Genomic DNA, 12078 nt, shown 5'->3' with positions numbered 1-12078 from the left:
ATAATGCGGCACTGAAAGCTGCTCAGGACACTGCATGAACAGGACACAGTTAAAGAGTTAAGAGTGCAACTGAAGAGACAAATGTGGAAGAAGATAAATTACAACACAGTGCAATCAGCACTGAAACAGTGATGTGAAAAAGTTTCTAAGGGAGCAGGAAAACGGACTGATTGCTTGAAACAGATGGCGGGGTGCATGACAGAGTGGGTGGCTTCTGAATCCTGTCTAAAAGGATACACAGAAGTCAGCCAGGAAGAAAGGGGATGGGGACAGAGGCGCAACCTTCAAACATTGCACATGAAGCCCTTCATGGGAAAGACTGCATCTGCACGTGCAATTCCCGCCTCATAGAATGACTCTTTGACCTTCTTGGTGAAGCCCGTTCTATACCCTTTCCATTCCCGAATCCACCTCAAGCATTAAACTGTTCCCCCACCATGCTCTCATGGCCTCTGTAACGTTGTTCTGAACACACTGCATCATGCACCCCACTGAACTCTGAGCTGATCCATGTTGTATCCTATTGCCTAGTGGCAGACAAATAGGAGGCTCTCAAGAAATGTTTGAAGTTGATGTGGCAGCTACCTCCTACGAAACAATTCCCCTTGTATACATATCACAAGTGTTAGCTTGTTCCATCTTCCTCGCAATTGTGTAAAGTTGGTATTGTTCCCACTTTGTATATGAAGAAACGGAGGCTCAGAATGGTTAAAAAACTCCCAAGCGCCAACTAAGTGACAGAGTCAGAATCTAAATCCATGTCTGTCTCACACCCCAATTCCAAAACCATCCTCTTATCCACACTATTCCTGATGCTGAGTTGATGGGTCCACGAGACTTAACCCAGTTCAAGTTTGTTTGTAATTAAGGTATTAGTGTGGTTCTCATAATGATTTTATGAACTACAGTAAATTGAGCAAATATGACCATCTATCATATTTACTTGTTGTTTTATAAATTTTGATGTAAGAAAAGAAAAAATCAGGTTTTCTCAATGAGTAGATAAACACTAGGAGTTTGCAATTCATAACTGAAATAAAAAATACAAATCAGTTTTGCTCAATGAGCATGCATACATTGAGAGTTTGCAATTCACAGTTGAAATAAAAAATACACACAGAAGGTCGAACTACAAGAACTCAGAGGAAGAATTCCTTAATGTCACCATTAAAACTGTGTTACAACACTCTGGCACTCACAACTTAAAGCAGACTGAAGATGAGTTGTTCTATACAGTTTCTCTGAAGTCCATATGAAGTGAAGTGAGTCTGTCGTTATTCAAAAATCCAACAATGTCATTCAGATTGTAGGAAACAACTGACAGAAATTAATATAATGACTTTGATAGTTATCACAGCTCTATACCTCAAAGACTGCCAGGATAAGCCTGGTTTAAACTAAAGATACAAACAAATGGTACAAAATGAAATAGAGATTGTGTGAGAGCCCATAAAGGGGAAAACTCACTGGAGAAAATGAAGAGAAGATTTCAGACATACCTGACATCTTTTATCATTACCTACATTAACCAGAAAAAAGAATGATTTGATTTGGTAAATCAACAAGGGTTTGAAGTTAAAATTTAAACTCCTCCTACTTGCTTCCATTTATTTTAGAATGCAACTTCGGGGGGTGGTGTGTGTGTGTGTGTGTGTGTGTGTGTGTTGCAAGAAAGTCAAACCCCATGTACTCTAGTTTTGCTGATTCAGATGTCTTTTCTTTTCATCCTTAAATTATTTACTCACTCAATAAATTGTTGCTTTAAGCCACTAAGTTTTGTGGTGGTTTGTTATGCAAAATATATAACCAGAACAATTCCTGTCTATGAAAAAAACACAATAATAATAAAGACAATATGGAAGAAAGGGTTTAAAACAGGATGGAATTAAATGTCAACAATAAAAAAGAAGATGGGGAGGGAAGTGATTGTAGTGAATCTCTCCTAAGATCCTTGTACAGTTTGAGAGGTGCTTAAATATATTGGTTCATTAAAACCTTTGTTAATTATACATGACCTGTATTTTAGGGTGATCACTAACAGACTAGAACTAGAATGTTCAACTGCCAAGCAAACAGATTGAAGAAGAAAGCGGGAGGTAGGGATGAGTTAAGGAAACTCATCATTTCAACTGAAGGCATAAAAGTAGAAGGAAAAAAATACCTATGAAAAAGCAGGCAATATATAGAAAACAAAATAAGATGTGGAAATAAATTCAAATATATGAAAAAATAATACCAAATGTAAAAACACTAAATGCACCAATTTTAAAAGATGGTCACACAGACTGGATAAAAATCATGAAGCTATAGATGATTTACAGCAGGTATATGTGAAGCAGTCAAAGAATGGCTGAAAGTGAATTGGTGGGAAAACATACATCAAGCAAAAAACTAACCAAAAGGAAGCTGATAGGACAACTGATAACAGACAAACTGACTTTAAGAGAGATATCAGGATAAAAAGATGGCATTATAAATGTTCTTTCTTTATTGATGTGCCCACTATTTAGTCCTTAGGAAAGTATGAAAAGCCAATTAAAACAAACATTACAAAATTAGCATGTGTGGTAAGGATTATTTTGTACTCAGTAATGGGTTATATCAGAATGAAACATTTGTAAACCTCAGGCCATGGTATTTTCACAAAATATTTACAATTATTTAACATTTAATAATTATGGCACCTACGTAAGCCTCCTTTAGGGAAAAGTGATACAAATCAGCATGGGGGAAAAAATCAAGTAGTATTTAGAGAATAACTGGCTAGAAAATAAAAACCATGTCACTCTATGGAGAGAAGAATACCTATTTCAAGTATTGCTTTCAACCAGTATGTTAGGGGATAAAATATACTAAAGTGTCTTCAGTACACTGAGCTATACAATTTTTTGAAACCTACGTCATGTCCAGGGAAGTGTTCCACTACCATTTTGAACTCATGGACTCCTCTGTGAACCAAATCTTCAGCATGCGTAATAAAGGAAGATCCACGATCATCTGAGACACCAATGCAATGCTGTGAATTCAGATTCCAGTAACTGCTATTGTGCATCCATAATGTTGGGTATTATCCTTGGTCCTGCCCTAGATGTGTCCTCTCATTCAGTCTTCTGAACACCTTGCAAAGTATATCCCAAAGTATGACACTTTCTAACCTCCAGCATCTATCCTTGCAGCGACTATGGAAGACCAGACGTTGTCAGCAAGACACATCTACTATGGCAGAGATACCGACTCTCACCAAATAGCCAAGGGCTTCTCCCCATTTCCCAGTCCCCATGCAGTTAGGCAGATCACGAGACTAGTGCTGAACGACGGACTCTGAGCAGAAATGAAATGTGCCACTTTGGGGACAAAGCATTTAAGAGCTGGTATAAAAGTCTCCAGCTCTCTCTTCCCTCGACACCTGCCCAAAGAGGCCCTATGTTCCAGATGGTGTAATGACAAGATGGTTGAGACTTTAATAATCCAGTATGGCAAAAATCAAGAGGTGGTAAGCCTGAGTCCCTAAAAGACAGTACAAAGCAAGCCCCCATGTTGGATACATAGCATTAGTAATAAATCATCTTTTGTCTGTTAAGCCACTAAGGACTCAGGAGTAGTTAATTACTGTAGCATAATCTGACCTATCCTAACACAACAAGGTAACAAAAAGTAATTTAGAGTTAAGTTGTTCCAAAAAATAATTTCATTTCCAAAGCTACTACTTTCTAAGATAATTTTTTTTTTTAATTTAAAGCCATGAGCTAAAACAACACTTCTTTGGCAGTAATCATGTAAAAATACCCCCAAAAAGAGTTTAAGAACAAATACTCTTAACTGTTTTTGACAGCTGTTCTGGAAACTAAATACCTAACACATAAATTATTTGTTCCATTTGACTGAATTTCAGATTAAACGGCAGCTTTCCTATCACCTTGGAAAGCACACTGGTTTAGAACCTACATAATACTCATCTTAGAACACTGCATTATTTAGCATTCATATTTTAAGTGCTTTGTATAATTCCTAGAGCTCAATTTCCAAAGAATGGATTTTGTTTTCTGTAAGCAGAAGTAAGCCAGGATGCCACTTTAATCTGGAAATCCCTTCTTATGGACTCACTCAGTGGGTAAATTCGTGCTGCTGCTTTAGACTACCAAGGAGAGGATTTCATTATTATTTACAGTAGCCAACATAAGGATGACAGTTTACAATCAGCAGGCCCTTACAATGAGCCCAGGTACCTTGCTAAGAGCACTGCGTGCATTATCTCATTTAATTCTCATGATACTGGCACTTTCCTTAGTCTTTTTTTTTTTTTTTTAAGATGAGAAACCTGAGGTTTAAAAAGATTACATAATTCTCCCAAGCTAGTAAGTAGATCTGAATTTACTAGTCTGTCTGACTCTAGAGCCTGTCCTCTTAATCACTGATAACCTCAGAATTTCTCAAAGTGTGCTGCGTGGCCCATCCTGGGTGGCCCATAGACACAGTTATTACTAACTGTTAATGTATGTTAGGAAGAAACATAGCTAACACAGCAAGCCTTTCCCAGACCTTACTGCTTAGAACAAGGTCAGGGTACATAACCAGTTTGCTTTCTTTTAATCAGATGGTTTAAAGAAAAAGATTAATAGCACAAGTGATAATCCCAATATTGCAAAAACCAAGAAAGTGCTGAGAAAATAACTAAAGGTTGAAAACCACTGGACTGTATTTTTCAACACAGAGGGGAAAACATGAAGACTGGGACACAGGACTCTTAAGTCCCAGCCTTGACTGACTCCAAGTAACTGAATGGTATCACCATTCTGGACCTCAGTTTTTAATCTATAAAACATCAGCTTAAATTTGGAGCTCAAAAATACATGATCCCAATGCCTTGGATAACTACTGCAACTTCATTTTACCATCCAAATGCAAAGAAGTATGAAAAATGTCATAATACATAAGCCAGGATTTTTTTAAGACAGGGTCAAAGTGCAATTGTTCTGCCATCTATCTTTGAAGACACAATCAATGCACAGGACTGAGAGGTATACTCAAAGGACGGTCCAGACAATGCTGATAAATTATTTATCTGTTACCGGTCGATGACAAGATAAGAACCTTGATCCAAAATATGAAATACCTACATCAATAGGCACTTTATTTAGTTTAGATGATCTTTTAATAGCAAGATTTTCTCAATGAAGGAAGCTGTTACACTGATTTACATTCTGGAGAATGTTTCTTATCGAGTTACAGATCAGTAACAAACAGTTCAGAGACCAGCACTGTGAGAAGCACAGGTGTACAGCACAGTGTAAACTTCTAATTTTCATAATGTGCATTTTCCCAGTTCTGTTCAGGTACCTGAAGTTGCCTGCACATAAGAAATGGCAAATTAAGCTTCTTGAAGTGTTTCTCTTTTAGAGAGCCAGAAAAATGAGCACAAGATTAAAGGTTAAGGGGAATTAGATAGTGAGCCTGAAACAAATTTAATATTTTCTGCCTCCACTTTAAAAAGTGTCCACTTGATTTTTCGTGGAAAGCTGTTTGTGTTGAGTACCCTAAGGGTTCTTGCACAAGATAAGCATTTGGTTCTTTTTATTTACACAGCTTAGGAGGAGGCAATGAGTAGCACTATTAAATTTGTGAGGGGTCGATTCTAATTTTAGACACCAACACTAAATTATAAACCTAGTGATTTCTGGAAACCATCTGCAAGGCATTAATTGTTGTAATTTGGAGATTTGGGGCTATAGGTACATTGTGATCATCTCTGGAAATCTCAGGGTGTATATGAGACTTTCTGGAAGGAGAAAATATAATTAGCTTCTGCTTTAAGAACCATGTTCACACTCAAAGTTTCCCCAAATGGTGTTCTGATATTTTCAAACTTTTTTTCTTTATATTCCCAATAGGATCTCTACATTGCTAAACTGCCTAAAGAAAGATGTATGTTTCTGATCCAGAAGGATATGTTTTCCCTCCAGATTAGTAGTGCTAAAAGTCATCTGGAACAAGCTGTACAGTGCAAAACGTTATTAGCAGTTAGCGAAACAAAAACAAATCACACTTCTAGGTAGGAAGAAAATGTAAGCCAAGAGAAATACATCAAAATGAGGAGTGTGCCAATAAGCCACACCTCTCCAGGCCTATGTTCCACCCAAATCCTTCCCCTTTGGGACTTATTTCTATAGAGACCATCTCTCAGTTCCACAAATAAAACTAGACATTGCTAGGAAACAGTCCAGCTTCTCAGGACACAGCTGAAGAGGAGTGGCTGCTTCCTACTAAGAGATATAGAAACCTGAAGCTATTCCCGCTATATGTGCTTCTATGAAACCTATTTCACAGAGCCTGAGAGAGAACTTATTATGCATATTCCTCTTTAGTCATAACAGCCTTAAATTTAGGACGTAACTTGGACCCCAACATTCTTTTCCCCATCTTAGCCCTGCATTTCCTCTTTTCTTTCAGGTCTTCTCTAAATGCATCATCTCACCTATCTTCCCTTCATAGGGCCCAAGAAAATTGTTTTGTACGTTTTCAAATTACTAACTGCTCATTTGAAAGATTCTTCCCATCATGTCATTGATTCATTAAACTCTTGTAAATTTCTGCATGGCTTGGAGTTACAGTGTTCAAATTTTTTATGTCAATTTTTTGTTACTTCTTTTAAAAACAACTGAGTGGTTTTTACCTATATTAAAGCAGCCCAAGCCCTCACCCTGAAGCAGTAACTATGGAAGTAGCCCACTCACTCTTCATCCTGCCTTTAAAAGCAGTTGTGTTCCTCCTTTCCCCTTTCTCATCATAACAGCCACCCCAATGACTCAGTTAGGAATAACTGCTGGTACAAGAAAGCCTCACTAATGATGACTTAAACAGAGGTGAAGATTTTTTTTTTCATGCATAGCAAGAACTTTGGAGTTCCAGTCCAAGCTCTTTCTTCTCTGTAATTCTTGGCTTTTAATTTTCTTGATTGATAACTTATGGTTGCTACATGGATGCCACAACTCAAGATATCACATCCTTTCACCAGAGTCCCAAGTACAAGAGAAAGGGAGGTTTAAAGACTCTCTTCATGAGGCTCTGGTTTTTCATTAGAAAAGGAAGTTTCCCCAAAGTCTTTCCCTTACATATCACTGGCCAGAACTGGGTCACATGTGTACTCCCTGACTACTCACTAGTTGGACTACCACATCAGTTTAGACCCTTCCTGAGTCTGGAGAGGGTCTGCCTGCCCTGAGATCAAGGGCTTGCTGCCCACCCCCTGACCCCATAAGGAAGAAGGGATCAGGAGATGGCTGCCAGCTAAAGACCACAGTGCTGTCACCCGTCCCTCACTGCATGGGATGGCAAAGTCCCCACAGAAGTGAGGCTATCTCCAGTCCAGAGGTCAGAACAGTCCATCCTAGCCCCAGGAAAGAAATGGATATCTCTGCTTAAACCAAGGTCCCTGTCACTCACTTTGAGGTCCCAGAGAGCCAATCTTTCTTTTAAACACAGCTGTGGTGCTGCAACTACATAAATGAGCCATCCTTAATGTTCTAGATGTTAGGACCTGTGCCTTTTAAAGCCATTAACTGTGGAAGACCTGTTAAAACCAACAGCATGCCTGAAAATACCACATACCTCATTCCACCTACGTGATACTTTCATTTCTGAATTCTAGTCTCTGTGTTCATCCCATCCCCTTAAGAGGTCTGAGGGTGCCAATTCCTCACACCTTTTCCATGCTAGGGATCTAAAACTATTAGAAAATACACTAAGAAGGAGACAAACCTATGGGACTCAAACTATCATTTATTATTTATTCAGAGTTCTCTGGAAATGGCTAGATGCAGAAATTAAGTGGAACCTCTTACTGTCTACCCTAAATCAAAAGCAGGGGAGAAATTTCTGCTTCAGGCCATGTTGCAGTAATTAGTTCCAGACTTGCCTTCCTAATGAAGCAACTGTAAAACTAGAAGGCAGTGGTTTTCTGACATTGCACAATAGATTAAAATCCCAAAGTGAAGGGAAACTTATAAATTGACTCCACGACCACCCAGATCTCAGCTGGGGGACAATTTCCTGGCAGTTCTGATGGGCTAAGGAGGCATCAATCAGAGTTTGGGTCAACTGAAGTGACTAGAATCTCCAGGCAAGGCACTGGAAAGGAAAGAGCTGTGGGGGGATGAAGGCCAGAAGTCCACATGGGGATCCCCCATAAGCCCTTGGCTAAGGTCTGGGCTGCACATGTGCAGGGCAAGACTACGAAGGCTTCTTTCCAGAGAGCAGCTGCTACAGGACTGAGAGTGTAGTGGAGTTAAAGAAGTCAAGCAGTGCTGGAGAACACTGGAGTTACAGCTGAGCCAGAGAGAATGGTTAACATTCCAGGCATGCAGCTAAGACATCAGAAATGCCACTACTTAGGAATAAGCACAAAGTCCTAGAGTAAAGCCTAGTAGACCTACTCTAACAAAGCCCCAAACCAAGCCCTAACAAAGTCCATAGAGGAGCCCAAACGTGAAGGCTGAATGCCATCAAGCTAGAAGTGCTGCATAACTACACTGGGCTTTCCATAGATCCATTCTAACCAAGTGTTACCTCATACATAGAAAGCTCAAGGAAATAAATATGCCAACTAGAACAAAAATTAACATTAAAATAAAAAGTATGCTACAGAACTCAGGATTTCTACAGTACAGAATCCTCAATGTCCAGTGTAAAGTAAAAAATTGCTGAATATACAAAGAAACAGGAAAATGGGACTCACGGTCAAGAGAAAAACAGACAATAAAAACGGACCCTTAGATGACCCCCAGAGATATTGGATTTAGCAGAGAATTTAAAGCAGCTGTATTCAAATCAATTCAAAGACCTGAACAAAGATATGGTCTGACAGACTTAAGACATAGGGACTCTCATAAGAGTAATTAAAACTATAAAAAGAGAAATCCATATTCTATCAATGAAAAGTCAAATAACTGAAATTTTAAAATCCATTGGATGGGCCTGACAGGAGAATGAAGATAAAAAAAGAAAAAGTTAGTAAACTTGAAGATAGGTAAGTAGAAATGGTTGAATTTGAATACCAAAGAGATTAAAGAACAATTAACCAGAGCCTCAGGATCTTGTAGAACAGTATGAAATGATGTAACGAATGTGTAACTGAAGTCTCAGAAAAACAAGAAGAAAGTGAAAATAGATAGAAAAAATATCTGAAAATATAATGGCCAAAATTTTCACAGTTTTCATTAAAAACATTTACTTAAAAAACTCAAAGAATCACAACCAGGATAAATAAAAAGAAAATCACACCTAGGTACATAATAGACACACTGCTGAAAACCAAGCTAAAGAAAAAAATGTTGAAAGTAGCCAAAAGGGAAAAAAAGAAACACATTTCATATAGGGAAGCAAAAATACAATGAGGATACGTAAGAAAGGTACAGAAACAGCTTGAAATAAACTAAAGAAGAATAGCACTTTTCAAAAGAGATTTATTTCCTAATTCTATTTTCCTAGCTATATCTTTGGACTAATTCCAGATTTAGGACTCTGGCCTATTCTCTAGAAAGTGAAATATAAGAACACCAAGATTTTGTGACTTTGGTCACTTGGGAATAAGATAAACTCTTGTTGTGGAGCACAGGCTCTAGGCACACGGGCTTTAGTAGTTGCAGCACATGGGCTCAGTAGTTGTGGCTAACGAGCTCTGGAGCGCAGGCTCAGTAGTTGTGACGCACGGGCTTAGTTGCTCCACGGCATGTGGGATCTTCCCGGACCAGGGATCGAACCTGTGTCCGCTGCATTAGCAGGCAGATTCTTAACCACTGTGCCACCAGGGAAGCCCCCCTTTTTTTTTTTGATTTTTGCTTTCAATTAAAGTAGATACTTATATTTTCTGGAATGTGCTACGCATCGTGCACTCACCTATGAATAACAGATGCAAATCAGCTAAACAGAGCTAGGACACTTTCGTTAAAACAAATAGTAACCTATTTCTAAGTCATTTGTTAGGAGAATATGACACTTTCTTTACCTAATTGATCTAGGACACATCAAGGAATTTTGAAATAAAAAGATACTTTAGACTACAAGTTGTTCTTAATGTAATTCAACCTTCTGAAAGAGCACATTTTTTCATATCAGTTATCTAAGTCTAAATATCCTTTTCATCGGTTTAAAAACACTAGTAAATGTTAATAGCCACCTCTTTCCAAATGCAGTTATTGATCAAGGGCAAAGTGAAGTTTTAAAAAGAAAATACTGCAGGTTCTGACATTTAATTAAGGTAGAGATATAACCACAGTATTCATATCAGCAAAAGGTATTTATAATTGTTGACTGTCCCCCGCCCCCGCCCCCGCCCCCGCCCCAAAGAAGAAGAAAAAGTTCCTAGGATCTGGCTGCTTTAAATTATGTGTGTGAATTTCTTCCCAGGAGAAAACACAGAATAATATAATGTCAGAGAGAAATGTATGATCAAGTCACAAGCAAGTCCAGTTCATTTGACTCACCTATGTGATAAAGTCCAATCCAATCACTGGGGTCCACCTCCTCTTTAATGTCCCAGAAGATGATGAGGTTCTGAGCTTGCCCCAGCGTGTACTCATACATGCTGGCAGTCAGGCTGGAGCGGCTCTCAGAAGTCACCAGATCGGTGTCGCTGTTGGCCCGCTGTAGAGTCATATTCTCGGGCATGGAGCTCTGGGCGGCCAGGCTCTGGAGGTTCTCTGGACTCAGTGTGTACCGCATCTGGGGATTTCGACGCCTCACAAAAAGCAGGTGCTCCCGGGCTGAGCTAGCCATCCCGTCTGCCTCTCTGAGGTTGGCTTTCTACGAAGCTGTGAGAGACAAACAAGCACAAAGCATTAGTGCTACAATGCAAGGAATTAAGTTTAAGCTTCCCAGATAAAAAGACTTTATGAGTGTTTGTTAAAGCTTAACCATGCAATAATCTTCTGCTGTCAAAATAAAACCTATTATTCTACTGTCAACTGATGATTGTCAGAAACAACTTCTATAGACTGAGGTCGCAAGATGGCAAAGGCCATCAAACACCTGTGGCCCTCAATTTCACTGGGCACAGCTTCCTCAGAGCAATTAAGAAGGAGACTTCCCTACCATCCCTTTTATGGCTATTCTTTCTCCTTCAGAAATGGCATCCTCCTCTCCTTCACATATTCATTTGCTGATGCAATTAAATTTTAAAATAGCAAGACAGAAAATTTTGAGACATGTTCAACAGAGTTGAAATATACTACTGAGGACAAGTTCTATTTCCTTCCCATAGGAATGAAACTCACTAAACCCTTTTTCAGGAGCTTGCTCAAATGTTACCTCCTCACTTAAATAGAGTTGGCCATCCTGTGTAAAACTGCAACAGCCAAGCATTTCCCATCCCTCCTTCCTGGCTTTACTTTTCTCAAAAGCAATTACTCTGATCTGATGTACCACCACATAGTACCATGCACTTATTTATTTGGTTACTGTGTACTTTCCCCCACAAGAATGTAAGCTTGGGGAAAGAACACTCTTCAATAAAAGGTGATTAGAAAAATTGGGCAACCGTGTGCAAAAGAATGAAACTGGACCACTCACTGTCTTACACCAGGCACAAAAATCAACTGAAAATGGCTTAAAAACTTGAAATAAAGCTCCGAGAAGAAAATACAGACCAAAAACTCTTTGACATAAACCGTAGCAATATTTTTTTGGTTCTGACTCCTAAGGCAAAGGAAACAAAAGCGAAACTAAACAAATGGGATCTAACTAAACTTAAAAGCTTTTGCACAGCAAAGAAAATCACTGATGAAACAAAAAGACAACCTACTGAATGGAAGAAAATATTTGTAAATGATATGACTGATAAGGGGTTAATATCCAAAATATATAAACAGCTCATACAACTCAGTATCAAAACAAACCAAACAACCCAATTAAAATATGGGCAGAAGACCTAAACAGACATTTTTCCAAACAAAACATACAGATGACCAACAGGCACATGAAAAAATGCTCAACATCGCTAATCATCGGGGAAACGCAAATCAAAACCACAATGAGGTACTGCCTCACACCTGTCAGAATGGCTTTTATCAAAAAGAAAACAGATAA

General features: G+C 38.7%; 1 protein-coding gene across 2 annotated transcripts in view; it reads right to left on the bottom strand.

Annotated features, from left to right (window-relative positions):
• Positions 1-10770, bottom strand: part of HECW2 (HECT, C2 and WW domain containing E3 ubiquitin protein ligase 2) — a gene marked incomplete at both ends in the record, with an annotated part of 244574 nt that extends 233804 nt beyond the window's left edge. For both annotated transcript variants that reach the window (XM_082657673.1, XM_082657672.1), the window contains one exon: positions 10479-10770. In XM_082657673.1, the coding sequence (XP_082513799.1) occupies positions 10479-10770 (292 nt within the window). The remainder of the gene's footprint in view (positions 1-10478) is intronic.
• Positions 10771-12078: the final 1308 nt, after the last annotated feature.

The sequence above is a fragment of the Grampus griseus genome (genome assembly GCF_964374135.1).
Source record: "Grampus griseus genome assembly, chromosome: 7".
NCBI lineage: Eukaryota > Metazoa > Chordata > Mammalia > Artiodactyla > Delphinidae > Grampus > Grampus griseus.
The sequence above is the reverse complement of the archived record's forward strand: the minus strand, read 5'-3'. Positions and strand labels throughout refer to the sequence as shown.